The sequence below is a fragment of the Lathamus discolor genome, chromosome 12 (genome assembly GCF_037157495.1).
Source record: "Lathamus discolor isolate bLatDis1 chromosome 12, bLatDis1.hap1, whole genome shotgun sequence".
NCBI classification, from domain to species: Eukaryota; Metazoa; Chordata; class Aves; order Psittaciformes; family Psittacidae; genus Lathamus; species Lathamus discolor.
The window spans coordinates 14916261-14942559 of NC_088895.1; the positions used below are offsets into that span (position 1 = coordinate 14916261).

At 46.2% G+C, this 26299-nt stretch overlaps 2 protein-coding genes across 6 annotated transcripts in view; both read right to left on the bottom strand.

Annotated features, from left to right (window-relative positions):
- Positions 1-1162: 1162 nt before the first annotated feature.
- On the bottom strand, positions 1163-18871 carry PITPNB (phosphatidylinositol transfer protein beta). Of its 3 annotated transcripts, XM_065692237.1 has the most exons (12): positions 18780-18871; positions 16862-16892; positions 15825-15970; positions 15087-15180; positions 14490-14510; positions 13409-13483; positions 12982-13065; positions 8462-8539; positions 6032-6142; positions 5695-5817; positions 2692-2776; positions 1163-1851 (listed from the first exon to the last, which is right to left on the bottom strand). In XM_065692237.1, exons 1-11 carry the CDS (start codon positions 18797-18799, stop codon positions 2729-2731), a joined length of 831 nt encoding a protein of 276 aa, XP_065548309.1. In that variant the 5' UTR covers positions 18800-18871; the 3' UTR covers positions 1163-1851; positions 2692-2728. The 3 variants fall into 3 exon arrangements, with proteins under 3 accessions (XP_065548309.1, XP_065548308.1, XP_065548310.1); XM_065692236.1 differs by lacking the exon at positions 2692-2776; XM_065692238.1 differs by lacking the exons at positions 2692-2776; positions 18780-18871 and adding an exon at positions 18022-18150.
- Positions 18872-20964: 2093 nt separating this feature from the next.
- TTC28 (tetratricopeptide repeat domain 28) overlaps positions 20965-26299 on the bottom strand; it is a 121840-nt gene continuing 116505 nt past the window's right edge. For all 3 annotated transcript variants that reach the window (XM_065693071.1, XM_065693072.1, XM_065693073.1), the window contains one exon: positions 20965-26041. In XM_065693071.1, the coding sequence (XP_065549143.1) occupies positions 24414-26041 (1628 nt within the window). In that variant the 3' untranslated portion in view covers positions 20965-24413. The remainder of the gene's footprint in view (positions 26042-26299) is intronic.

The following is a 26299-nucleotide window of genomic DNA, read 5'->3' on the forward strand; positions in this document are numbered from 1 at the left end:
GTTCAGCCTGGGGGACGCACACAAGCCAGCTCATCAGCCACCTGCAGACACCAGTACCTGAGACAAGAGACAGAGCACTTTATGATCAGATTTATTTAAGTCCATTGGCTGGTTCACTGTAGGTCACACCCGAGGCTGCCAAAGCAATCCGAACATGTCACATTCACTACAAGATGCTCCCAGGTTTTCACAACTGGTCTCAGCCCACAGAAGCCACAAGGTCCCTTCCTCCACCTGGCGCCAGGACTCACGTTAAGGGCAGCGGGACTCGAGCTGCAGCACTGAGCTGAGCCGAGCTCCCACCCGTGTGTGCACGTCCTTGCCTTTACACAGCCACCCTCCCAGTGCAGGGGACAAACACCGGCTCCACTGCTAACCCAGAAACAATCAGCTCTGCAGGGGGGTGGAGGGGGCAGTCACAAGGAGCGGTCCCAGCGCCGCCAGCCCAGCCACACAGGCCAGCCCAGCTGGAAGCAGAGGAAAATCCAGTCACTGCCCATCACCGGAAATGGGATCACTCCTTTGGTAAAGCCAAGTAGGTCCAAATGACTCCAAAATACTTGGATGGATGTGGGGTTATGAAAGTGAAGCTTAAGCAAGGCTCACCCCCACCGAAGGTTGTGGGGACACTGGAGGAAGCGAGGCATTAATACAGCTTTATCTAACTCTGTCTTTAAAATAACCTGTTTCTGGCCTAGCAAGCACTTTGAAAATATACCTATGACATGCTTTGAATATTTCCTTAAAAAATGCTGAAGACATTTTCCCTACTTGAGAGTTATCTACAGGAGGTCTCTATGACACCATCTCCTCTTTTACATGTCTACCCTTAACAAACACCAGGGAAATACGTCAGATGGTACAGGTTAAACTTTCATCGTATCTGAAAGTATACATCTCTTTTAAAGTGTATTTTCAACATGAAAAGAGCTAAAATCACAATTGTATCCCATTGCGCAATGTGCGTGAAATCAAGACCATTTGCACAGCTTCCAAAGTGGAACTCTGGAGAACAGCGACTCGGGAACAGTGACTGCAGGGAAGGGGCTGCCACCCCTCTCCTTCACAGCACGGAACTTTCTGCGCTATTGTCAGTATCTTCGGCTGAGAAGCCAGCTCCTGAAGAATTTCAGGTTGCAATCGCTTTAAAAATCACAAGCCATTTGTCCTTAATTTGCCAATTTTAATGAAGAAAAACCATTAATTATCATTTCCATGTACAAAAGTCCAATAAAACATGATTTTTTTTTCCTTTAAATCAGTGAATGGGAAAAGTTCGAGTTAAACTTATTAAACAGTAAAAATCTTCCAATTTCCACTAATAGAAATTTTTTGCTGATGTGACTATAGGATAATGACTATCCAGAAATAAATAGCTATAAATACATTCATTGTTCCTATTCCAAAAATAATCACATAGGGAAGACACAAAACTGAAATTAACTTATTTGAATCTCTTTCTTTACAATGAGATATGGGCAAGTTATAGCAGAGGGACTCAAGACAGGAAAAAAAAACCCCAAGTAGGGAATAAATTGGTCCAGTATTGACATTCATGAAACATACCAGTTAGCATAGCTCATCCTTTAAATGACACTACTCAGTCGATTTTTATTTGCTTCGGGTATACATAATGAAAGCAGTTTCCTTTGAATCTTTGCTGAGGACAGGTATAGTACCCTGGAGACACTGTAACAACCCCTTCAGTATGCATGTGCGTATATATAATTATATATAAATAATCATGCATCCACACACACATTTGTATATCAACACTGCATGTGACGGTTAAATCCATCATCATTCATCATTGGCAGCACTTGTTCCTCTGACTTGGCCTTGATTACGTAACTGCAGAGAAAGAAAACACACCATTAAGCATCAACATCCCCCAAACAGCAACTTCCAAAGAGGCAGTTTCATTAAACTCCAAAGAAAATAGGGCAGGGCAGTCAAAGCATCACCAGGGCTGAGCACATCACACCAAAGCAATGCAGGACCTGGCAGGGAACCTCAGTTTGGGTGCTGTCCTCTCGGGGCAGCAGCTCCAGTCTCTGAGGACTTAAAAACTGCTTTGGCTGGGGATCCACCTGCAGCATTAACACAGCCACAGGGGGAGACGCCAGCGCTGGAGTCCTGGCACAAGGGCTCAAAGCTGCTCCTGTGCAGCTCCGGGACACCCCGCTTCCCGCAGGAACCGTTTTAACACCATTTACTATTTGTAGCTATCTGTGTGGAACTCTACTTCCAAAACTTGCCGTGCTTTGAAGATGACAGGCCACAGCTGCCCGAAGTTCAGTGGACCAAGCCCACACATCACTTTGCTACTGAGCACATCGCAAACAATGCTCATGGCTTTTTTGATTTGTGCCCCAAAAGCTCCCTGCAGGCCTCAGAGCTCAGTGATGAACAGGTCAGCACTTTGGTTTTCTGCACTAGGTAAGCACAAAGAACCAGGTTATGTGGCCAGCGCCGCAGGGATCCTGCCACCACACAGTGCCCATCCCTGAGGCACCCTGGACACCAAGGGTCACCCCCGGCTGTTGATCACCACAAGGTTATCACACAGGAGGGAGGCCAGGCCTGGAAGTGTTATCTGGATACGCATCCGTTTGGGCAATTTCTGCCATCAACTCCCATCCATCAGAACATTACTCATTTTTCTCCCTTTCCATCCAGCAGTTGACTTACACAGCTTGATTTGCCTCAGAACCTACAGAGAACTCCTCTAGACGTCTGCAGCCAAAGTGCCTCGAACGGAACCCTTCTTACGCATCTAAACGTAAAATAAAACTGTGAGCTCCCACATAAAGAACCTGTCGCACCCATGTTAGTAAGAGAAGTAACGCTCAACATGACCAGGACTGCTTTCCTATGGACAGCACCAGAACCAGCCCCAGCTACAGCTGAGGGGGGTTGGAGATGGGGTATACACTATTTCTTTTTGGTGAGGAAGCATGTGCAGCAGCTTTATAAGTGATGCTTCTTAAATGTTTGACAGCCCATGATGCTTCGGCATGGAGCCACCGTGCATGAAATACCCAGTGTGGCATTTCCACCCTCACAACAGGGTGTCATTTAAACCACAACAAGGAGTCAGATATATAAACCACTAAATGAGAGATAAACAGTGAGAAAAGGATGGGTTGGGACAGAGAAACTCTGGAAGAACACTGATGAGGATTCAGAAAGGAACACAAATGTAACAAAAACAGAGATCCTGACTATAAAAATCGACTTTAGATGAAGAACAGGACCAACAAAAGAAGAGAAATGTGCACAGAATCCAAAGAGAAAGATTAGTTCAAACGAGGAAGAAGAAAGGGTGTCAATGAGAAAGGGAATAATGACACAAAGTGATGCAAGAAAATGTAATGCTGCCAGTATCATCAGGCTTGCCTCCTGCAGTTGTTTGGGTTTAAGCATCATAGAACTGCACAGTGCAACACTCCTAAAAGCTGACTGCTCCTCTGCAGGGCTGGAAGCCTGAAGGTATTCCTGTCGTATAAAGCACCTTATCACTGAGTGCTCACTTCCCAGAGGTCCTGGCCATAAAACCTACGTTTTGGGGCGTACTTGGGATTTAATGAAGCTTACTGCTTAGCACACTTGCTGAAGTAGTTGAATATGAAATATAAACCCAAATTATTTGGGATAAAATCAGCATTCATGTTTATTTGGCATCATATATAGGTGTTAGTAGATATTCCTATTATAATAGTTGAGAAAACAAAATGTTCTAACAGTAGGTCCCCACTCCTCTCCCATTTCACAATGCACATTGAAAAGGTGTGTTAGTGGAACTAATCAATAAATTCCTCTTGTGAAAAACTTCAGTTCCTGATGCTAACATCTTACACAACAAACTACTTGAAATGAACTATTTGCACTGCTTTGCAAAACAAGAGACTAGTAAATAAATACGTTCAATATTTAAGCACAAACGTTACACCCGGAAACATGTAACCCAGCTTTTGCTGAAGATCTAAAAAGCAGCAAACATTTTGCAAAAAATATTTGAAAGCCATTACTTACCAGTGAGAACTGGAAAACAACTTCCTCTACAAGATGACACATCCACAGTCCAGAGACACACAGAAGGGAAATTCTCTCATGCACAGAGATGTATCAAGTGCTGCTCACTCTCTCCAAGACACGCCCTCCTCACACTGCCACTAGCCCTTCTCAGAGAAATGGGACGAAGTTGATCTCACTCCAGATAAAGAACTATGGGTGTGCAAAAGAACCCTTCCGAAAAAATCAGTTACAGAGAGGAAAGTGGGTACTCTTCCTCCTTCACAGGCACCCAGGAACAGGTGACTCTAGGAACAGGTTCTGCCATAAAGTAGAACTAAAGAAGAAATCCTCATGACCTGAGAAACATCTGCCATAACCAAAACCATCCGAATGCCACTGAGAGAACCCCATGTTTGCAAGTGAGTGAGCAGCATTTTTTTTCAAAGCATATTCTGGGAACTGCCAAAGCAGCCAAGCCCTTCAGCTTATCTGCAAAGGGAGTTTGGTTTTGCCAACATCTACCTACCAACACTCAGAACAGTACAGTGAAGAAACTTCTTCCAAATCCAGCAGACATCTCTACACAATGTAAGATCATTCCACACAGATCATCCAAACATGGAGAGCAGAACAAGTGGGGACGGAGAAGCTACTGCTAGTTTTGATACTATTAGATGTGGTAGGCACAAACCAAAAAATGCCCTTCAGAACTGCTGTCTGTGGGACTAAGCCACCAGGCAATCACTTTAAAGATGTCTGGCAGCTGAAATGAATTAAACCATACAAAAAAGCAAGTTACAGCTGAAGACACATCGTGTTTTGAAAGAACCAAGATAATTGAAGGAAGGTGACAAGCCAAATGGGTTTGGGGCATAAACCAATTGGCAAAATGGGAAGGAAACTGAACTGCAAATCCACAGACTGCAAAGAACCGAAAAAACCTGCAAGACTTAAAATGAGAAAGTTTCAGGCCAAAGATCACGCTCTAGAAAGACACTACAGAAAATGCTTCCTGCCTAGTCTGTGATGTTCCTCCACCTCTTAAGTGAAAGAGTAGAGAAAGTGGCCTATAGATGAGTTTCCTTCTAGGCATCAGCCCAAACACAGACCACGCTATACATGTTTGGTCCTCACAGACACTAAAGCATGAAAAGCAACACTCTCTGAAGCCCATTGTTTTTACTGACTTCCTTTTTTCAAGTACTATTCTAAGTTTCAGTGTGCTTCTCACGATGAGTGAACAACTGTAATGTGACATATAGCAGCCTGCTAGGAGACATGTTTGAAGAGAAAAGATAATCAGATCTAATGATGATTAGGAGGGCACATGATGGAAAAGCAAGATGACAGCCCTTAATCCTAATCGACAAGTGGTAAAAAAGCACCAAATGGAACTTTGTGCAATGGGTATGGTGCCATAAAGAAAGGTGCTCAGGGCAGACATTCTGAATTCAGTGACAACAGAAATATTTACCTTACAGCCACCTCCAGCTTGACACACATAATATTCAGAAGCTTGACGTGCACAGGACAGCCACTAAAGGGGCTGTACTGTTCATCAGCAATTGCCCAAACACACACAAGGGGAGGAGTACAACATAGCTTCTGTCAACTCTCAAACAGATAAATCTACAGATAGAGAGCACGCATCCCTGAACTGCAAAAGAGCATTCTTACTGCTTCCAGCTCCTTTTGGGTTTCATCCTCCATTCTCCTAATGTCTTCCATGGTCAGGTCAATCCACTTGTCAATCCAACAGAACAGCTGGCGATGAAAGTTGGTAAATATCCTTTTTTCTTGCTTTAAGAAGATAAACAAGCATTAGATAACAGGACTCATTTTGCAAAAGCCTGCTGAAGTGACTGCAGCTGCTCCATGGGAAAGGCTCTAATCCCCAGGAGTGGCCATCTTCCATTGCACAGGCTCAGCCTCCCCCAGTGCTGGACCCACAGACCCACCTGCCTGCCCACCCCAACCCACCACTCCCAGCAACACCCAGCAAGGCAGCACTTACCTTCTGAATGAAGTTTTCCACTTTGTTCTGCAGTCCCCACCATTTAAATTTGATAGTCACCAACTTGTAAGCACACATTTTTGGACACTCTTCATCAGTTGCCAGCTCCTTCTGTTCAGGGATAATGGGAAGGAACCTTCACTTTTTTAAAATTTTTACTTCAGTCGAATGAAATATAATTATTAGAAATTATAAGTATTACAGTAGAATGTGGAATCATATTATTATTTCATGGTAAATAAAAAACACTATCTTACTATAATTATGAATTAGATTCTAAGTATCATTAAGCTATTATAATACTTAGAATTTTAAGCACTAGTAAATACCTAGTACTGTAATGCAAACATAGAGCAGAGATCAACAATCAGGTTAAATCCGTAAGGCAGTTCCATCCATGTTGCAAACATACACTATCAGTCTCAGTCCTTAGGGAAAGAACCAAGCAATCAACCAAGGAAAGCCAATAGTATTAAAAAAAAAAAAAAAAGGTAAAAAATTGTGTGTTTGGCTTAAATAAGCAGCAGTTGCCATCAGAAATCCACAGTTTCTTATTCTTTAGATCTGCAATAAACTAGGAGAAAGTAGAAACGCTTTACAGCTTTTTTTAAGCTTGATTTCTTTTAACCGTCAAATGGACAACTCAAGTTGGACATGCACACAGTGAGCAGATTGATCTGGTCACAGAAAAATCTGACGTACAAATATCTGGGTGAATAACACATATTTAACACAGAACTTTTAGCACAAATACTCATCATCAAAGAGCACTTAAATGAAAACCAATTATACTCAGCAGACTGATGTTCTATTCATGAGCAAAAAAAAAAAGTGCTGCTGTTGTTTGCTATTCCCAAACAGTACAAGTCTATGTCCAGGCATTAGTAAATGGCCAGAACTAAATGGAACACCCAAGTTCTGTGCCACCAGTTCCAGGCATTCAAAGTTTTCCTGCTCATTCTACAGCTGTTTATAAAAACCACACCAGTCACTCCTCACTTTCTTTGCGTCACGCAGGCTCAACCAGGCCATTCCTGCATCAGCCTCCTGCTTCCTTCCTGAGCAGGAACAGCAAGCTCCCAAGGCAGGATGCACATTTTCAGCAGTGTACAAAAATAATCCCTGCGACACTTATACCCTGCCAGGAGGAACACTCGGCCCAGGTAGAAGGAGCATTCCAACAACAGGAGGTGGAATAAAAGACCCCCCTCATCATCACCTTTAAACACACAATATGCTTATTCTTCCATGAGACTAAGCTAACGCTCAGGCCCAGGACAAACCCATCAGTCAGAACAAAGGTCCACCTGCCTCAGTACTCAACAGTGGCTAATGGCAGAAACCCATGGGAAAATATGAAACCCAAGGGAGACAATCTTGGTAATTCACTTACAAACTACCAACATCCAGCTTTTTGTAAGCTGTGAAACTTTGTGCAGCAGAACTACTTTCTGTCCTTGGACACACAAAGGGAAGAATTAAGGCTGTGTAGGTATGTGTAGATTGGGCACTACAGGGCAAAATCAGGGCACTGCGGAGGCTGGAGGGGACGTTCCCTGACCCCTGGTGCAAGAGCCTGTTCTGGTGTTTGACAATCCCCACAGTAAAAAAAAGTGTTTTCTGGTGTTCAGGTGGAGTTTCATGTTATTTCTGTGTCTGTAAAAAGGTGGAGCATCTTCTGCCTACTGCTTGCACAACCACGTTTTAGGATAGGGAATTAGAGACTGAAAGCCTGCTGGTGCAACACATCCTGCCCCAAGATCTGATGCCTGCCTTGCTGCTTTGCAAAAAGTAGTGGTAAAATAACTGTGACATCTAAATAACAGACTAGAAGAAAATTCACACCTCTCAGAGTAAGCCCTTCATGCTGTATTTTGACAGAAACATTCAAGCTGTATTTAGAACTTGTTTGGAAAACGAAAGACTGAATGTGTTTATAAGAATATTTAAGAAAGAGGGGCACCATTTGAAATGCATTCAAAACCCCTCAGCACTTCAGCGTAATTCATCACAGCACACATTAAACACAAGTAAAAATATGCTACTGTCAATGACATTTCACTCACAGTAAAGAAAAAAGTGAAAAATTATATTCTTGGTAACTATATTGGTAACTAGGGGCCTGTTCCTGACAGGCTGTATCCACTCTGTATATCCACTGTAGCATACAGCAGCTTTCTTCTCAGTTTCTATGAGTTTATCTGGTGTAACAGAGAAAGTTTATTTGGCTTTAGTAGAGATGTTGAACGAGTAGCAGACAGTACCTTTGCTTACTAACACACCTGGAATTTTCGCTCAATACAAAGAAGAAAATTATTCAATTTCTCCTCTCTCTTCTGAGACTAACACTGCTGGTGCTATGGTTCTCTACGGAACCGTGAACTTCTTTTTTTCTGCTGATAAAGACTCTGTAACATCAGCTCTCAGTACCTTCCAATTTGGCCCCAAAGGTCCTCTCTTCGTCTTAACCGACTGGAATAATGCAGGGTCTTCATCAGCTTTGTAGTCCTGTAACATAAAAAGCCCCCACAAGAGTCAGAAAAAACTCCAACCCCACTCTATTAAGGTTCTGTTCAAGACTAACAGATTGTTGGAAACACTGTAAAACCCCTCCTGAATTATCTACAAGTAAAATGTATAAGTGAAAACAAAAAAATCCAAAGAAAATAGATGAGTCATGGTAAAGTTTCCTGTGCTAGAGCCTACATACAGAAGCTTTGAACCAAGATCTGTCAGGACTCAGTTAAATTAAATCCTGTTACAGGCATTAACCACCCCCCCCACCCCCCCCCATCTAAATGAACGTTTGGATGGACAAGAGAGTATTGTAGGAACTCATCTCAATGCACAAACCCTACCAGCATGTGAGGAAGATGACTGGACTAGTGCCAAAGTACAAATAAACAACAGTTCTTTGCAGAGTTTAAGGAAAATATCAGTGCAGTGAGAGCTTAACTCCTGACAGCAGCAAGTCCTTCTTAGGAAGAAAACCAGGCGGCTGTTGGAACAAACATTACAGCTCAAAAACCTTGAAACCCTCTTGAAAGCCAGACAGGCAAAACATCATCATGCAGCAGCGTAACAACATAGAGGAGCTAAAAACCATTTCAAAGAAATACACAAATACCATTTCATAGGCAGTTTCTGCTCAAATTCTTAATATAATATGCATGAATGCAACAATCTGTCCTAAAGAATTATTGAGAGACTGCGAACCACACACGATAAAGTAATGATCACAACAAACCCAGGGCCTGGGTGCTTCTTTACAATTCTCATTCTCATTTATGAGACCTGCTACAAGTAATAACAGCATTCCTGATAGCTCATAGTTCACTCTGCCAAGCAGCATGAAGCTTGAAAGCATACACACAGGACAGAATGATTGCAAGATTTTTAGAACCTAACATTAAAATGATGCAAGTCTGATGCTTTATCTGAACATTCCTGAGAAAAGCTTCCTGAACAAGGAGTGGTGTAAGACTCAGGACATGGGGACACAGCTTCTGGCTTTTCAACTCAGCATCCCGTGAGGTTTTAAACAGGAGAACACTCAAACTGTCAGTCAGCAGAAAACACTACTTCTGAAACAGGGGAGATCCACCAACCAGAAAGCAGCCCTTCCACACAAGAATCTTTTAAGACTGTTCTGCAGACTACAAAATGGAGCATTTCCTATATTCCACTATATTGTTTCCAGTGGGGGAACAAGAGATACTACTTACTGCACAGCTCATAGAAATCCTGTCTCTTAGTGCATGCATTAAGTAATTTCACTGATTTGTATAAAACCATATTTTTAGAACTTTGTTTCAAGTAACATAACGAGACCCACCACAACTTAGAACAAGACATTTCACGTCTTCATTGTACAAAAATAGCTATAAACCTTATTTCAATGTCTTTGTTTTCACCACACTCTACTTCCTTACAAATTGTTTCCAAAAACGTAGCCCCTCCTGATGTTAACTGAGTGTTCACTTCTGCTTACTCTTGAAAAAGTCTTACTCTCCTGGGAAGTGATTTTTGTACACAAATCACACAAAGTTACAGAGATTGGATGCTGGAGATGATTTAGAGAAGGCAGGGTTAAATTTATATCTAAAGAAAGCCACAGATGTCAGCCAATTTTTTTCTATACATACTTCAATGAGCACAAGTCAGCATATGAATGCCATTAGTATCTTAAAGAAATTTACTATTTTTATATTTATGCTGATTGTAGTTCTGAAACTACAGTAACTGCTACACTACAATGGGTTGGACAAGGTTCATTCTCTGAACAAAAATATAAATCTGCAATATATGAAAACTTTTATCAAAATTGCTGGATCTTATAAATGTAGTTCCATTCTTTCAGCCATGCTGTTATCCAAGATAGTGCATTTGAGCTGCTTTTCCAGGCAAAACTATGACTGAGAAAATAAACGTACAAACAAAACTTTCCTTTAGCAACACTATCCTTCGCTCTAAAAAAAAAAATAAAAATGAGGGCACCCAGAAACCTATCAGCCACTTCGAATAATTCCCAAACCACAAGCACAGTTACAAGAAAAAAAGCCATGCAATGTGCTTGACTTCAGAAACCACCCAACAGAGTGAAACAGTGACTGCTCCAGCATCACTGAACAAAGACACTGTATGTCTGGACAAACAGAAGACATGGAAAACAGCTGATGCTTTCACAGGGGGCAGTTACCTTCCAAAACCAGCTGCTTTCTCTGAAGGCATAAAGTGAGAGTGTAGATCCAGGACATAGCTGGAGTACCAAAACAAAATTCCACTTGTTCCATTACCTAAACCCCATAAAGATACTGGCTTAAATGGAAAGTCTCTCTCATGGAGTCACAAGCGCTAAGAGAAAACAAAGGCCAGAAACTACAAATTCTCTTAAGAGAAGAGACTACAAGAGTGGGTCCCAGAGAATTGTCTAATCCCCAGCTGTCCAGGAAAGGGGCAGAGCAGTGGGATGGGAAGGGTACCAGCCTACAGAGTTATCAACGGCTGCACAGGAGTTTGGGTACAAAGTCAGTCTTTGCTTAATGAAATCAGAACTTGGCAAAACTGAGTTTCTGAGAGATGAAATGGAAATGAAGGTTTGAATCACATGGTCAAAGTGAGTCCCAAATATTCCTACACAATGATGAGCTCTACTGTGAACTTGGATTTCAAAATATCCGCTCAAAATATTTGTTACAAGCACAAATGGTTTTAGAAGTTACTAAAAAAGAATGTAGAAACATCAGAAGACATGCAAGAGTCTGGATGAAGCCACTCTGCATTCACAGATGTGACACTCTGCAAGTCAAATACACAATAGAAAGTAATTTTTTTTTTTTTTTTTTTTTTTTTTTTAGAAAAAGGAAAAAAGAAAAAATGAGGATAATGGACTGAAAATCATTCCAAGGATTTCCATGCATGAAATGGCTGATGAACACAATAGGCCAGATATAATTTGGAGCTCTGGAAGCTCTTTAAATACAGATTGATCTTTCAGAGATATGCATCTCCCAGTTCCTAGTAGGTACCTACCTAAATTTCTTATTCTTCCACGAGTATCTGCTACAGGCCACTAACAGGATATTGGGTCAGATGAATCTTTGTCCCAAACCAAAAGTAGAACTTCTTTTAGCACAGCACCATCTTTCAGTCTTCAGAACAAAGGAGGTGTGGAAGGTAGGCCGAGGAACAGTGCAAGAGGGTACAGCACAGGCAGTGCTGTTCACCAACAGTACCTCAAGCACAGTAAATACTTTGGTTCAACTTGCAGTAACAAGCACAACCCTTTGTTTATATGTACGGTGGTCAAGCAAGCTCTGACAGGTGACAGCATTGTCGCTGTCTGCCACAATTCCAGGCGTGGAACAGTGAATGCAAAACATTAATTTACTTGCCAGTTCAGCTCTAAGGTCATAAGGAATGTCCGAAAGAACAAGTGGAAGCAAAACGATGCCTCACTGCATTAAAATAGGCAAGACATTTAATTTGGTTTACAGGGAGGATCTCCATACAAGGCATTGTCACACACGTAAATTCACAGACCACCTGGTAAACATTGGCTAAGCCACAGTGCAGGCTACACACCTATACCAGTAATGCAAGTAGAAATTTAGGAAGCACAAACCTTTCCCTTTCACACACCACAGCCTTTCTTCTCCTTCCCTGCAAAGGAGGCCTCTCTTCACAATACAGGATATCCAAGGATTTATTTTCAGAAAATAACAATTAAATAGTGTAAAGAATGTCTCCTTGCACAAAACCAAGAGAACTACATTTATTGTGCAAACACAAATTGCTAAGTGTCAGTATTGGTGCATACCATTTTCCTACTACCCCAAAATTAACGATTACACACAAAACGGTCCAGCTGTTAAAACTCAACAACCCAGACAACTCCAGTAGACAGAGATGCATAGAAAGCAACAGCAGTAAAACCAAGGAAGTAAGGCAGCCACAGAAGTACAGCGAGGCTGCCCTCTAAAGCTGCATGAAGCAGCATCTAAAATCAACATATTCAACCTTCTTAGATTAACTATATACACTACAGAGAAACTGGACATGCCCCGGCTGTTTGCCCTGGCATCCCAGACTCCCGCCGTGTGCTGGGCTGCACCTCCAGAGTGCAAGCAGCTAGTTGAGGGAGGGGATTCTGCCCCTCTGCTGTGCTCTGAGAAGAACCCCCCTGCAGTCCTGATCCAGTTGTGGGGCAACAACGCAAGAGGGACATGGAGCTGTTGGAGCGAGTCCAGAGGCAACTCTCTGGTCAAATTCAGTAGACTGAACTGTAAATACATTTACTAAGTGTAAATCTTCGGAATTAATGACCCTATTCAAGATGATTTTCATTCATCTACTGGGTAAAATCACTACCATTTCAGTTTATTCACAGCCAACACAAAGCAGTGATGGAATTAGCTGCACGCTACCCCAATAGCAGAGCATTTACTTACCCCTGGCTCTACTTGAGTTCTATCTGCAATGTCAATATGGACAACTTCAACTGTCTTCCATGTGTTTGGATCTAAATTGTGCACCTGCAAGAAGGAAAAAAGCCTTGTGAAACAAACAACTTATCAGCCTAAATCACACTAGCATGCCTAAGGTAAAAGAACATGAAATTAAAAAGAACTTACTGAAAATCTACTTAAGCATTTGAGTGACCTCAATATAAAAAATAAAACCCTTCTCTCGTTCTTGCACCTCTTTAGGTGAGACCTTAAAAGGACTTAACTAACGCTTTTCTTGTTTTACATTAACCACTGCTAGGGCTTTGACTTCATGCAGTAGTTATCCACCATTACCAGGTATACAATGCATTATCTGAATGACTCTATGTTGAAAATATTACTCATGCTTGGTATCCAAATCCCAACTCACATTTTCTGATGTCCCCAAATCTGGTTTATGCCAAGTCTCAATTTTTATGAAGAAGTCATCTTTCATGTATTCATTCTGTAACAATTAAAATAAAAAAAGCGTAAGATTACACCTCTCTGCTTAAAGTGTAGGGAAATGGTATTTACATCTAAGTCACCATTAAGCCTTGACTAGCAATACATTCTGTTTAAATAACAGAATAATTTTCAAATTATTAAGACAGTTAAAAAACTTAAAATACATTTCCACGAAATTTTGAATAAATGAGACAAGGGCAGGGGAAACAGCTAACAGTCCATGTTATTGTACAGCACAAGTATGATCGTGAAGGTCCAGCTACCACTAAGTTGTGTTTCTGAAGACCAGCACAAGCCACTTCTCATGTCAGAAGTAAGGAAGCATACACCAGCATGCACCTGTACCACAATGAGTCAAGCTTAACAGTTCACAAACTCATTAGTTGCACCCACCTAGTGACAATCTAAACTGAGTTTGCAAGTGAGCAGGTAAAGCAATTTAACATGAAACTTATAAGCTTCCTTGAACACAGCACTGAAATACATACACAGGGAAAAAGTCTCAATGATCCCTTTTCCACACATCTTAAAACCCCCCAAAACCCCAAACCCCCAGCTATTATAACCCATTTAGATTCTCAATTGACCTGTTTGAACTGAGGCTGGATTTCACTTTGCAGAAATGGGATTTCAGATACTGATTTTATTTCATTGGTCTTCCTGCATTCAAGAGTGCAGAAACCTCTGAATTGGCCTTTTATTTTTTCCTTTTTTAGTATTATGTCTTACAGGACAGACATCATGCAGCTGTAATGGTACGTAAAGGCATAAAAGAAGATGTAAAAAATGAAAGCATTTCTCTGGCAAATTATAATTCTTTCTAAATATAGTCATGTGCAGACAAATAAAGTAACAAGGAGCTGTATGCCAGAAACCCTAGCAAGACATACAGGAAAGGCTGGAGCTTGCTTGCTAGACTCAGAGTCAACTTTAGCAGGAGTAACAGAGAAAATACATTAAAAAAAAAACAAACCCATAGGACTGATAGCAATTCAGATACTCACTGTCACAACTGGCCATTGGAAACATGCAATGAAAATGAAAAGGAAACAAAGCATTATTAGATGCAATTCTTTCTGAAAAGTCTCACATATAATGATTGCTTCACAGTACGAGAATTATCCAAAATCAGTCTAACAGCATTTGTGTGCAGAGTCAGCAGAGTTCAGCAGACTTTGACTTGCTTGCCTTAACCTTAAAAGTTCTTTGTAAGGTACTTCAAACTGTTCAATAGGAACAGAAAAGAAACAGTCTTCTCCTAGAACTTAGGCAATCAAAAGTATTAAAATAAAGCAGTCACCTTATTCCAACAGGCTATGAGGAATTAAATTCTTTTCAAACAGACTCTGTTCTAGACCATAAGAGAATCACCTCTTCAGCCTTATCCCAGGGACACAGGATGCAAAGACTCTGTAGGAAGCAGCAAACTGGTCCCCAGAGGCTGCTCTCCAGAAGCAGCCCTCCTCTTCAGAGGAGATCTCACAAACACACCATTAACATTTTAAACATATTTTACACTTGATGGTGCACTCTTTTCTCTTTAACCATTTAAGACCATCCCTCGACTGAGCACTGACAGCAAAACATACAATGAGAGACCTACTTGTTCTACAGTAGGGATACGCATTCCAAGCCTTCTCATGGAAGACCAGAGAGCCTTCTGGTGCAATCATCCTCACAAAACCAGGAACTTTACTGTGAAAAACAACGTTTTAGAAATGTTTGCCAGCTGATTTCTTCCAGTCTAGTAACAAAGGCAGATTTTACCTAAGCACTTTCAAGGTTATGATGGCTAAGTTGCCCACAGTTAAATACGCAGGAACCCAACAACATTACTGAGCTTGCTCTCCTGTTCAGGAACAGCAGACAACTGCTGACGGAGAGATCTGCTCCAGCAGAACTGCAGGCTCACCAGTGACCAAGCCTGCAACCCGGCTGCCCCGCAGCCTGGAAGGAAGGACTCAAGGACTTCAGCTGTGACTGAGGAGGAAAACTGCAGCTCACCCGAGGCATCAGAATCACCATCTCTGGTAACTGCCATCTAAACCAACAGAGCACCACGGGGAGGGGGGGCGGGGAATGGATGCTTGGGGAAAGAAACGTACCAAAAGCTGGTACAGATCAGATATTTCACATGGTTCTCCATTACTCTACCCCACTTCAAACCCACTGTATCTCACATGTCACTCACCAGAGCACTCATGCTCAATTCAGCACATTACACAGAGGCAGAAAAGCGCAAGGACCCACCCAAGAGCACGGAACAGGAGGCTGCGCTCACTTTTAACATTCCCCGCTCAACACTAAGTGACCACAGTACGTACCAAAGTTGTCCTCACCTCTTTAAATGATAGATTTTGTGGGTATATTGCCCCTTCTCGCCATCCTTTTCATAAGGCTCGTTTTTTAAGACTTGAATTCCTTCACCACCTCCTGTTTCGTTTTTGCTAGCTTCTGCCACGGAATAAAGTTGCCCAACTTGGTACTGAAAAGTTAAAACAAGTAAAATTTCAATATTAAAGTTAGCCAAAACTTTTGACGCATTAAAAATTTAGATACTTCCAGTGAAAATTTAGTAGAATAAAACTATCATTAAAGTAATATACACCATATAAAAATATTTAGTAAAATATGACAATCTGCTGGCAAAATCTATCTGTAGTTCACAGCACCAGATCTGCAATCAGCAGTTTCACTTTAATGTCACGCTTTGGTAGAGCACAACAAACACATTATTCTTTGATTTTCATATCCTAAGATCAAAGTGCATACACTGTTCTTAGCTATATAAAAGAAAAGTAACTTTAAGTTTACAGGTGGTGAAATAACTGATCTCCAGCTCTGAGCATCCCAGATTCATACTTTTAACTGACTACATTGGCCCTCACAGGACCCATAAAATGTGAACTGCAGAAGAAAGCGAGCACCCCACTTTCCCTCAGAAGCACATTCAGACATCCCTTCATGACTTCCATTTAAATGTATCTCAGTGCCATTTAAACTGCTGGCTTGAGATTTTGGAAGATGATTTTGCCTTCAGGAAAAGGACTGGAGTCACTCAATGCCTTGATCAACAGGAAAGTTCCGCTGCAGTGCAGAACTGCACAACTTTTCCTTCCTTGCTTGTAAGCATGGAGCAGCTCAGAAACAACTAAAGGTTCTTTGCATGGAGGCATTTTCCTCCTTTGGATTTCACTGATCTACAATAGGTCAACCCTGCCTAACTGCTGGCTTACACGTGGTGTAACTTCCCTGTGGCAGGCTGGTGGGTCACAGCACAGGGAAAACTGGGATCCAGGCCAGTCAGAATTAAATAAGACTCTAACATTGTCCCACCCATCACCCCAAAGCAAAAGCAAGCAGGATGAGGACATACCTCTTGCACTGAGCAAGGTAAAACCACTCGGCTGAAAGAGGAAAAGAACAAATTCAACAAAAGTAACAACTAGGCTTCAAGGGCAGGTAACACATAAACTGTAACAAAGACGCTGGGGAAGGGAGGGTCAGAATGAGTTCATTCCAGTTTTCTTTTTAGAAACGCTCTGTGCCAGGGAGGCTGCGTGGATGCACTGCAACGAACCCGAGGAAATCCAAGACAAACGGGTTACAAAAGGAAAAAAGTGGTTAAGAACATCAGAAGCTGCAGAGAAGGGCCACAAAATCTTAAATCTCCTTCCAGCTCCGCCATAACTTTGTACTGGGCTGAATGTGTTCAAACCCTGAGGCATGAGCTTCTGTCACAGTTACACCATGAGCGGTCTCATCCGTGCAATAGAACAGGACAAACCCTCAGAGCCTACAAATGAATTTAGGCAATTACAGCAGTTACGAATCACCTAAGAAGGATCCACAGCTCACACCCTTTCAGGTGGCAAAAGCGAGTGCATTTGAGGTGAGCAGCTGAGTTCTAACACAACTCGCTGTGCAGCCAACAGTGGTGCCAGGGATGCAGAGCTGAGCTTTCACAGCCACAGGAGCACAGAGCCCCGCACTAACAGAGCCTCTCAGTTTCACCTTTTCTAACAAAACAACGATGATGCAAATTATGCTTGGGGCAAAACAACATCACAGAACGGCATTGTTCTTAGGGCTGAGAGTGACATTACCTCCTTGGCTGACAACCTGATGGACATTCAAAGCAACACAATAGTCCTGAAAGCACGAATATAACCTGAGCCTGTCCATGATGAGAACTTACAGGATGTACACAGCCCACCGGCTCGCAGGAAACACAAGACAGATAAACAGCTTCTCCTACAAGGACTGGCGTGCCCTCTTGCTCCAACATGAGTGGGACACTTGGTTCCATGCGTCCTCCCCTGGACACAGCACCAGTACCTCAGCCCTGCCCAAGTACACCAGCTCTCTGAAGTTCAGGCAAATCTGTTAAGTATCCTTGGAAGTCTGTTTGGGACCTAACACACATCTGCTACTACCCACCGTTCTGCACCTACACACCACCTTCACTACCACAGCAGAGACCACTCCTGACCTGGAGATGGTTTAAAGCCAAAGGAGCGAGCAGGGGGCACACACCAGCTGTTGGCTTGCTGACAGAAGACCTCACAGGTAAGGCCTACGCAGCAACGCGGCGCTCCCGGCACCATCGGGGCAATGCAGGGCGAGGCGCAGCTCCAGCACTGCCGCTCGAGCCCCTTCCTCAGCACACCGGGATCCTGACCCCACACGCCCTCAGGGGCGCACCGGGAGCACGGCGGCCCCGAGAGAGCGAGTCCGAGGAGCCCGCTGCGGGCGGGGACTGCGCGCGGGCACGCGCACGGGGGCCAAGCCGCCGCTCGGGGCTGAAGCGCGGGACGCGGGAGGCAGAAAGCGGAGCCGCGCCCCGGCCCCAGCCCCAGCCCCAGCCCCCGCCGAGGGGAGGCGGCGGCGGCGGGGTCCGCCCGGCTCGGGGCCGAGCACCGCGCTCCGCTGAGGGCGGGCGGGCGGCCCGGAACCGCAGAGCCGCGGCAGCCCCGCGAGCCGCGGGCCGCAGCACAGCAAAGCGGGCCCTACCCCGCCCGGCGGCGGCCGAGCCGAGCCGGGCCGAGCCGAGCCGGGCCGGGCCGGGCCGAGCCGAGCCGAGCCGAGCCGGGCCGAGCCGAGCCGGGCCGAGCCGAGCCGGGCCGAGCCGAGCCGGGCCGAGCCGAGCCGAGCCGGGCCGGGCCGAGCCGAGCCGGGCCGAGCCGGGCCGGGCCGAGCCGAGCCGAGCCGGGCCGCGCCGAGCCGGGCCGCGCCGCGCAGGAGGCCCCGCCCCGCCGTTCCGTGCCGCGCCGCGCCGCGCCCGCCGCACTCACAACTCCTTGGTCAGCACCATCTTCCCCCGCAGGCCGCTCCGCGCAGGCGCCGCCCGCCCATGCTGCACCGCGCGCTTCCGGGGCAGGCCCCGCCCCCGCGCCATCAATCCCGCCGACCCGCTGCGCACCGCGCCTGCGCTGCCCGCCGCCAATCCGAGAACGCGCGGAGCCCGCGAGCGCCCCACCTCACCCCCGGACAGCCAATCAGACCGCACCGCCACGGCGGCTCCCTTCCGCTGCCGCCTCGCCTCGCTCGCCGTTCCGGGGACGTCATCTCCGTGCGCCGCCGACGCCCCGCCCGGTCTCCGAGCGCCCCCAGGCGGGCGGGGCCGGCGCTGCAGCGGCCGCTCCTCCGCTGGCCCCGGGCGCTGCGGGAGCTGCGGGGGCGGCCCCCGCCCTGGCACCCGGGCGGGACGCGGTCAGTGGGCACCGGCACCGCGCGTGCCCCGCGGGGGGAAGGCGCTTCCACCAACGCAGCAGCCCCGCGGGGCCGCGGCCGCCGGGTCAGCGCCGCCCTCTTGTGAGCGGGCTCGGAGCCGCGCACGGGGACACCGAAACTGACGCCGGCGACCCCGGCGCAGCCCCGCCCGCACTGCCCGGGCCCGCAGAGCCGCCGGTGGCGCGGGGCCCCCCGGGTTCTTTAGAAACGAACCGAAAAGGCAGAGAGGCGCCGGGTCCCGGCTCTTGGAGGCGTGGAGAGAGGCTGGAACCAGCGCCAAGGGCAGAATACGCCCCAGGAGGCTCCCGAGCCCCTCCAGAACCCGAGACGCTGCTCCCCGAGGAAGGAAACTGCCGGTGCCCTGCCGCCAGCCCTGCTCCGCGGGAGAGTGGCGCGCTGAGGGCAGGGGGGACACGCTACAGGGTGAAAACTTCCCAGCTCCCGGCTGCCTTTATCCAGCGCGTTCCTGTCCGCACAGAGGGGAAGCTGCCCGAGGCTTTACTCGGGGCATTGGATCCCAGAAGGGAAACACAGAGCTTCCCCCAGTTCAAACGGGGAGTCTCTGGTAGCACCGAGTATTCACGTAGGGCCCTCTGGGATCCCAGAGCACAGTGCTGGATTCCAGAGCGAAACCAGGAGTGCAATTCGTGGGAAGCTGATGCACTTCAACTCTTCTGCAGGGAACTGGTGGCGGATTTCTGCAGCCGGGGTCTCCTGTTTGAGCAGCGGTCTCCACACAGTGCCCGTGTTCCCAAATTGCGTCCTTCTCCCTACTTGCAGGCCCACCCCTGCCCGCCTGTTCCTTCAGAAGCCATCTGCTCCGAGTTGTTTGCCAGCAGCTAGAGCTGATGATGCATTTACACATCAACTGCACTAAAGGAGAGCAGAAACTCGGACAGTCAAATTCAGCGTTGCCAAAAGACCCTCCCAGAGGGCTGTGCCAGGGCAGGGCTGTGCCAGGGCAGGGCTGTGCCGGGGCGATGTGCCGGGGCTGTGTTGCTTTCCCCAAGTTCTCCAGCATTCCCTATTTTCCTGCGTTTGGTTTTCCCAAGTCCCGGCTGAGCGTTGGCCTTGCTGCTGCTCCTTCCCCATATGGACAAGCTGTCCTTGGCTTGCTCAGCTGGCTGCACTGTGTGCTCTCCCCATGCCCCTTCTCTTTCTTTGTATCGAGGTGATTCCACACTCGATAGCAGCACCCAAGTAGCTGCTTCCGGCTGATTCCAGACCCCGCGTACACAAGCGCCACTTCAAACCTGCCCGGCCTCTGCACGTGGAGGGGAAGCTGCCCCCCGGCAGCCCCGCAGCCCAGGTACGCCCTGCACCGGCCCCTCTGAGCCTGCTGGACACAGGTTTGTGTGCACGGGAGGGGGACGGTGGCGTTAGAACACGAGAGCGCTGCTTCAGGAACCCTGCACACCGGCACCGAGTGGTCCTCGAAGCTCCTTCCAGGCCAACACGTGAGCAGATACCGATGCTGCCTCCACCTGCAAGGGAAGAGAAGAGCAATTTCCAGTCCTGGATCGTAATAGGAACTCAACATTCTGCCACAGAAAGAGGAGGAAGTTCTCAATGAGCCCTCACTGCCACAGGGGAGGCAGAGCGCAAGTTACTCATACTTGGCCACAGGATGCAGATTGATGTGGACCACAGGCCAGAAGAGCAGATCAGCAGTGAGCTGGGGTCAGGGCAGGGAGCAGTGTTCTAGCAAGTTCTTTCCCAACACCATCCCAGACCACGAGACTGAAGTACTGAGAGAACTCATGCTTTAATAGACACAGAAATCACAAAGGAAGAAGGCCAAATGCCTTAGCAATTTCAATAAAAATATGAAAATCTTTTTACATGGTAAATTTCATAATATAAAAAGTTTAATGCTGTCTGGAAACAGTTTTAATTTACAAAGAAAGTCCATATAGGCCAAACATGGCTAACACTGTATACAAGGAGAGCAAGTGCTGAAGGGCTGCTGCTTGGAGCGTCTCTGCTGACAGTCACCGTCCTCAATGTGCCCTGAAGGAGTTCTGCAGCCGTGGGGCCACGTGTTGCACGCACCTCTGCAGCCTCTCTGGGCAGCACAACCCAAACCCAAACCCAAACCCACCACCAGCCGGCAGCCACCAGAGTCTCTTCACAGGTTCAGATACTTTTGTGCACCTGGATCTATGCTGCAACTTAAAGGAGATGCTCACGTAAGAAGTTTAACCTAGTGAAAGGAAACGTGGCCTAGAGTGATGCACGTGGCTGCAGCACCCCTTCGATGCTGTTCCCTTGTTTAAGTAAGGTGTGGTTAAATAGAAGGAAAATCGGTACCAGGCCAGAGTCCAGGCTAACCAACATCAAATTAAAGTGGATTTGGTCAGAGCTTGTTACTGTTCCCATTTAGCTGGAGCTAAAGACAGTCAATAAAAAAATCTGTAACCTCACACAGTAAAACAGACAGGGCAAACCCAAACTAAAATAGATTCTACGGCCTTGGGGAATGGTTGCATGTGGCAGGTTTAGTGTGAAAGTGGATAACACCTAATTCTTATTGCTCACTGTATTAAGCAGTGTTGTCACTTGTACCATGCACAAATACAACATCAACAAACGCATTTAAACTCCACAGAAGGAATTCTAATACCAAACAGAGAACATGGTATTTCATTTCCTGAATTTCACCACATATTGGGCAAACCTGATTCAATTCTTTTTTTTTCCTCACAAAGGGGTCATTTCTCATTCAGGGGGTGGCGGAGTGAGGCACGAGGTGTGGGAAGTGTCCCTAGCCATGAGTAAGCATGCACCTTCATGGCTCTCATCAAGCCAATGGAAGTGCCCTGTGCAAGTCAGTGGGAACTTGTTTCCCAAAGGACTTGTTCTAGTGACACTCACCTTCCATATTTATACACCAATTTCCCAAATACTGAACTTCCTCTACATCTGAACCCTTCCCTGTTTCTAATGCTTCCCCCTCCCTAAAATCCCAGGGAACCATCCCACCCCCCACCCCGATGCACCTTTCTCTGAAAACTCTGAGCCAGTGTGAAGCCCACTGGAACATGGGGATGGGAACATGGAATTTCTAGAGAGTAAATGAACCTTTAGTTATGGAATTAGACTACAAGCAGAGAGGCTTATTTCTGGCATGTTATGCAGCACTACAGGGAATATTTGCTGTTGCTATGCACAAAAAGCTGCCCACTTCCATTCTGGGTGTTCCTGGGATGTCATTTCACAACAGCTATGCTGGTTAGAAACAGAGCAGGTCACGGGAAGGCTCCGGGCAGTGCAGTGGCCACCACAGGGTCACTGCATGAGGGGCAAACGCTGCACCCATTATCCTAATCTTTCCTGCCAAGTGACGAAAAGATGGTATCTAGCACCAAACCATCACAGAGGGATGTAACGTACAGACACATAACTTGCATCACAGGCGTTGAACAGATTTACTCAGCTGGTTTGCTATATTGCATAATATCAGTGAACGAAAAACTACTCTTTGTCCTTCTGCACTGACACTTTTGTGATCACCCATCCCTTGTTAGCTGACTGTAACAACACAGCCCTGTATTCTTTGCCTTTAGTGCAATGGCAAAAAGGAAAACATTCTCCCAAACCCAGTGGATTCTGGAACATACTCAAAGCAAGCACTTGATATATGCACTGTGAGTAATTGAGCCTACGTAATGTTATATTCCGGTATCAGAACTGAATCCTCTGTCCTGCTATCATGCTTTTCCTCCAAGATCCCTATCACAAAGGATCAGATCCGTATTTTCAAGAAGAGCATCCAGACATGATTAAGTGCAACAATTACCTGTGTCAGCAACATGCCCCAGCACGTTTACAGAGCTGACTGCACTCACCATTCGGGTGTTCAGCCCCACAACCAGAGGCTGACTTAAGATCCAGCTAAACCTCAGGGCCTAATTAAGCCTCACATCACCTCTGTGAGGTAGGTAGGTAAGTATTACTATCCCCATTTAGATAGAAAGGGAAGACGAGGCACGGAGAGGTGAAGTGATTAGGCTTCAGTCACTCAGCGAATTTTGGGAGTGCAGAGTAGAACCCAAAAGCCTTGGTGATCCAGTGCTCCGACTTCATAGCACACGGCCTGGAAATTCTTGCTCCGTCTCAGTGTGCAGGTGGCCGAGCTAACGCTACTGCCTGCCCACAGTCTTCAGTGCATGTAAGGTATCATTCTGAGTCTGGTTCCATCACTGCGTTCAACAGCCACTTCAAAGAAACAATCTCCACCTTGCCCCGCAACACCCAAACACCACCTAGCCCAGGACAGCTCTGTTCACACACACCACCCGGGGTGCTCTTGGTTCTCTTTTCTCCAGGGATCTGAGGGCGCACCATCAGATTTCACCATCATAACGCTGTGAGCCAGAGATCAGAGCACTCAGAAAAACCAGAGCTCATCTCTCTGACACACACCCCCCCCACCTCCCGCTGAGGCTCAACCTGCTCGCTATGCCCCAAACTTCTTTTTGAGCAGACCAACCAGCAAAATAGCACCTGAACGGTTTCCCCTCAGGAAAGGGTTACCTGAGATGCAGGTTTTAGAATGGGACACTTCTGTCCTCTTGCCTTTGTTTCACCAGCCTCTAAATGATGCAAGAGAACTGCCAGTATCATGCTGCTACGGACTTTTACTGCCAGCAATTTCTCGTGCTTGGCTAACTTGGCAGAGATGTGGTTATGTTATCTTGTCCTCTCTGACAGCCTTCAAAAGCAATCAAATAAATGGCTTGTACTTCTCCAGGCAGAAGCCTGTGCATACTTTCTCTGTGGTATACATGAAGTTCTGCCTCCTCTCTGATCCCTGATATGTATAATTTCTGTAAAAAGGCCAGCTGTAATACCTCCTGTTAGGTTAAGAAATGCAAGTACGTGGCTTAAAAACTAGTGTTTTATGAACAGACAACTAGATTCATTGGACCTGTTGCTGCTAATACTGAACACTACATGGAACCTATTACCAAGTGAGTCTGGCCAAGGTCCGGATAAGAGAATCCAAAACCCATCTGTGTAGAGCCCGTGTTCCCGCACAGTGACAGACGGGGCCAATCTGTCATGTTCCTGTGCATTGCCAACTGCGGGTATGACCATGGCTTCGTAGATAATGGTTCTGTACTGATAAAGGCAAGTGGGCAGAAGCAGATACTTGAACAGATTGTGAGTCATCAGCTGGTACTCAAGAGATTTCAACATTTGGAGGAAGGAAAAAATCTTCCCGGTGACAGGAATTTATAACCATTCCCAGATGGCAGCCTCACGGGGCGTGTGGTGCCTGGAGCACTGCTGGGAGCTGGGGAGTGAGTCGGTGTCACTGCACCGGTAGTTTCAGAGCGCTTGTGTCCATTTGGGGGGTTCTTTTGTGGAGAAGCAGCAAGGTGTTGCTCAATAGACAGGTCCTTTAGTTCCAGCTTATCGGCACTTTCTTCTTTGCTGTGCCGTGGAGATAAATTGAGCAAACTGAGGACATCTTTCTTAGAAGTCATTGTTCCAGGAGCCCCTCGCAGAATCTTTACGGGGCCAGGGGAGTGGTGGGGACTGCTTTGCCAGAACATCTTTAAGTTGTGAATTGCTTGCACTTTTTCATCAATGGCAGCCATTTTCAACTTGTCTATGTCCGGGGCATCAGCTGGACTTGAGCGAGCAGAACCAGCTGAGGAGTAAGAAAGAGCAGGAGACGGAGTGCTGCCACCCGGAGACTGATGCCCTGAGCTCGGAGAGATATTTCTGGGTGATTTAGAAATATGAGCACTGTAGGGAGAGCTGGGGTACTTGAGCTTGAAGTGAGGCTGCTCAGTTAAGGACGTGTGTGAGTCACAACTTGGAGATGGCTGCCCACTGTATTGGCCTGTGCCTTCTTTGTTTGACATCTCTGAAGTTGTGGGGCTGTTATAGCCAGAACTCACTTTCTGAAGGGATGAACTCCTTGTGGGAGGCTTTGGTTTCATTGCAAGAGGTGAAGACTGACTCTTCTGGCTAGAGCTGATAGGCCGACTGAACGCGCTGGTCTCTGAAGATCTGAATGCGGATGCACCTGCTGGGCTGGGAGCCCCATCATCAGAATTGTTGCTCTTGCTTATCTGGCTGCTGCTCCTCTGAAGACGTTCAACAGCAATGAGGTGACTCTGAGTTTCCTCCAGGATTTTTTGGGCCAACTCCTGCGGATCAAGCTTTGGATTACTGTCCTCCTGGGATTTGACAGTGCTGTCAGTCTCAGTGCTAGACTGGTCAGACTCCCCAGTGTCAGAACTTGCGAGTTTCCCAACCTTTTGGAAAGGTGAATTTGGACTGGGAATAAGAGTCATTTTAACAGGAGAATTTGGGGTACTTATGCTCCCTTTGGAGTTGACAGACTCTTTAATGCCTCCAGTCTGACCAGTTTTGGACTGTTTGTGATCAGGGGAAAATCTTGGTTTTATGCTTTCTTGGTAACTGGCCAAAGGCTCATTGCTGATTATAGAAAAACCTTCATACTCTTCCTCATCTTTGCTGACTACAGTGCTGCTCTGTGGTGACAACTGGCTCTGTCCTGCAGACCTATGTGGATAGATGTTCTTGGGCTTCTCATAGTCCTGGCGTCCTCTGTGTCCCACACCATCTGCCATGCTCTCTGGCTTGGAAACAAAACTCATGGAAGAAGCAATGGAGCTCAGGCTATACACAGAAATGGCATCTGATGCAATGCTGTCTGGACAAGTAGGGGAGAATGGAGGATTTTGATACTGGGGTATGGGGTTGGAAATAGACTGAGCAGAAGCCAGTGACTCTAGTGATGAGGAACTGTCCAGGCTAAGGCGCTTAGGCAGCTCCGTGGAATCTAAAATAGAAGAAAAGAAACATGTACAAACATGCCCCTAGACACAGTAAAACCAGCCAAACTTGCCAGAGGAAATGCTACAAAACGTACCCTCAGAGTCTGTGCTACTTCAGAAAACCCATCTGCTACGCAGGTGAGAAAAAAACTGCACAGCCCGAGAAATGCACAGGCAGGAACCTCAGTGCAAGCACCTGAGATGAAACTTGTCAATTCATTCTCATTTCACATCTCAAACCCAAGAGATCTACGTCCTCCAGC

What these genes read in the sequence shown, in the direction of transcription:
- PITPNB (XM_065692238.1), bottom strand. Translation starts at nt 18,092, where the DNA reads ATGGTGCCGGGAGCGCCGCGTTGCTGCGTAGGCCTTACCTGTGAGGTC. An exon ending in TACCTTGCTCAGTGCAAGAG is followed by an intron (nt 15,971 to 16,861) that starts GTATGTCCTCAT and finishes TTAACTTTTCAG; the next exon opens with TACCAAGTTGGGCAACTTTA. An exon ending in ATCCCTACTGTAGAACAAGT is followed by an intron (nt 14,511 to 15,086) that starts AGGTCTCTCATT and finishes TTCATTGCATGT; the next exon opens with TTCCAATGGCCAGTTGTGAC.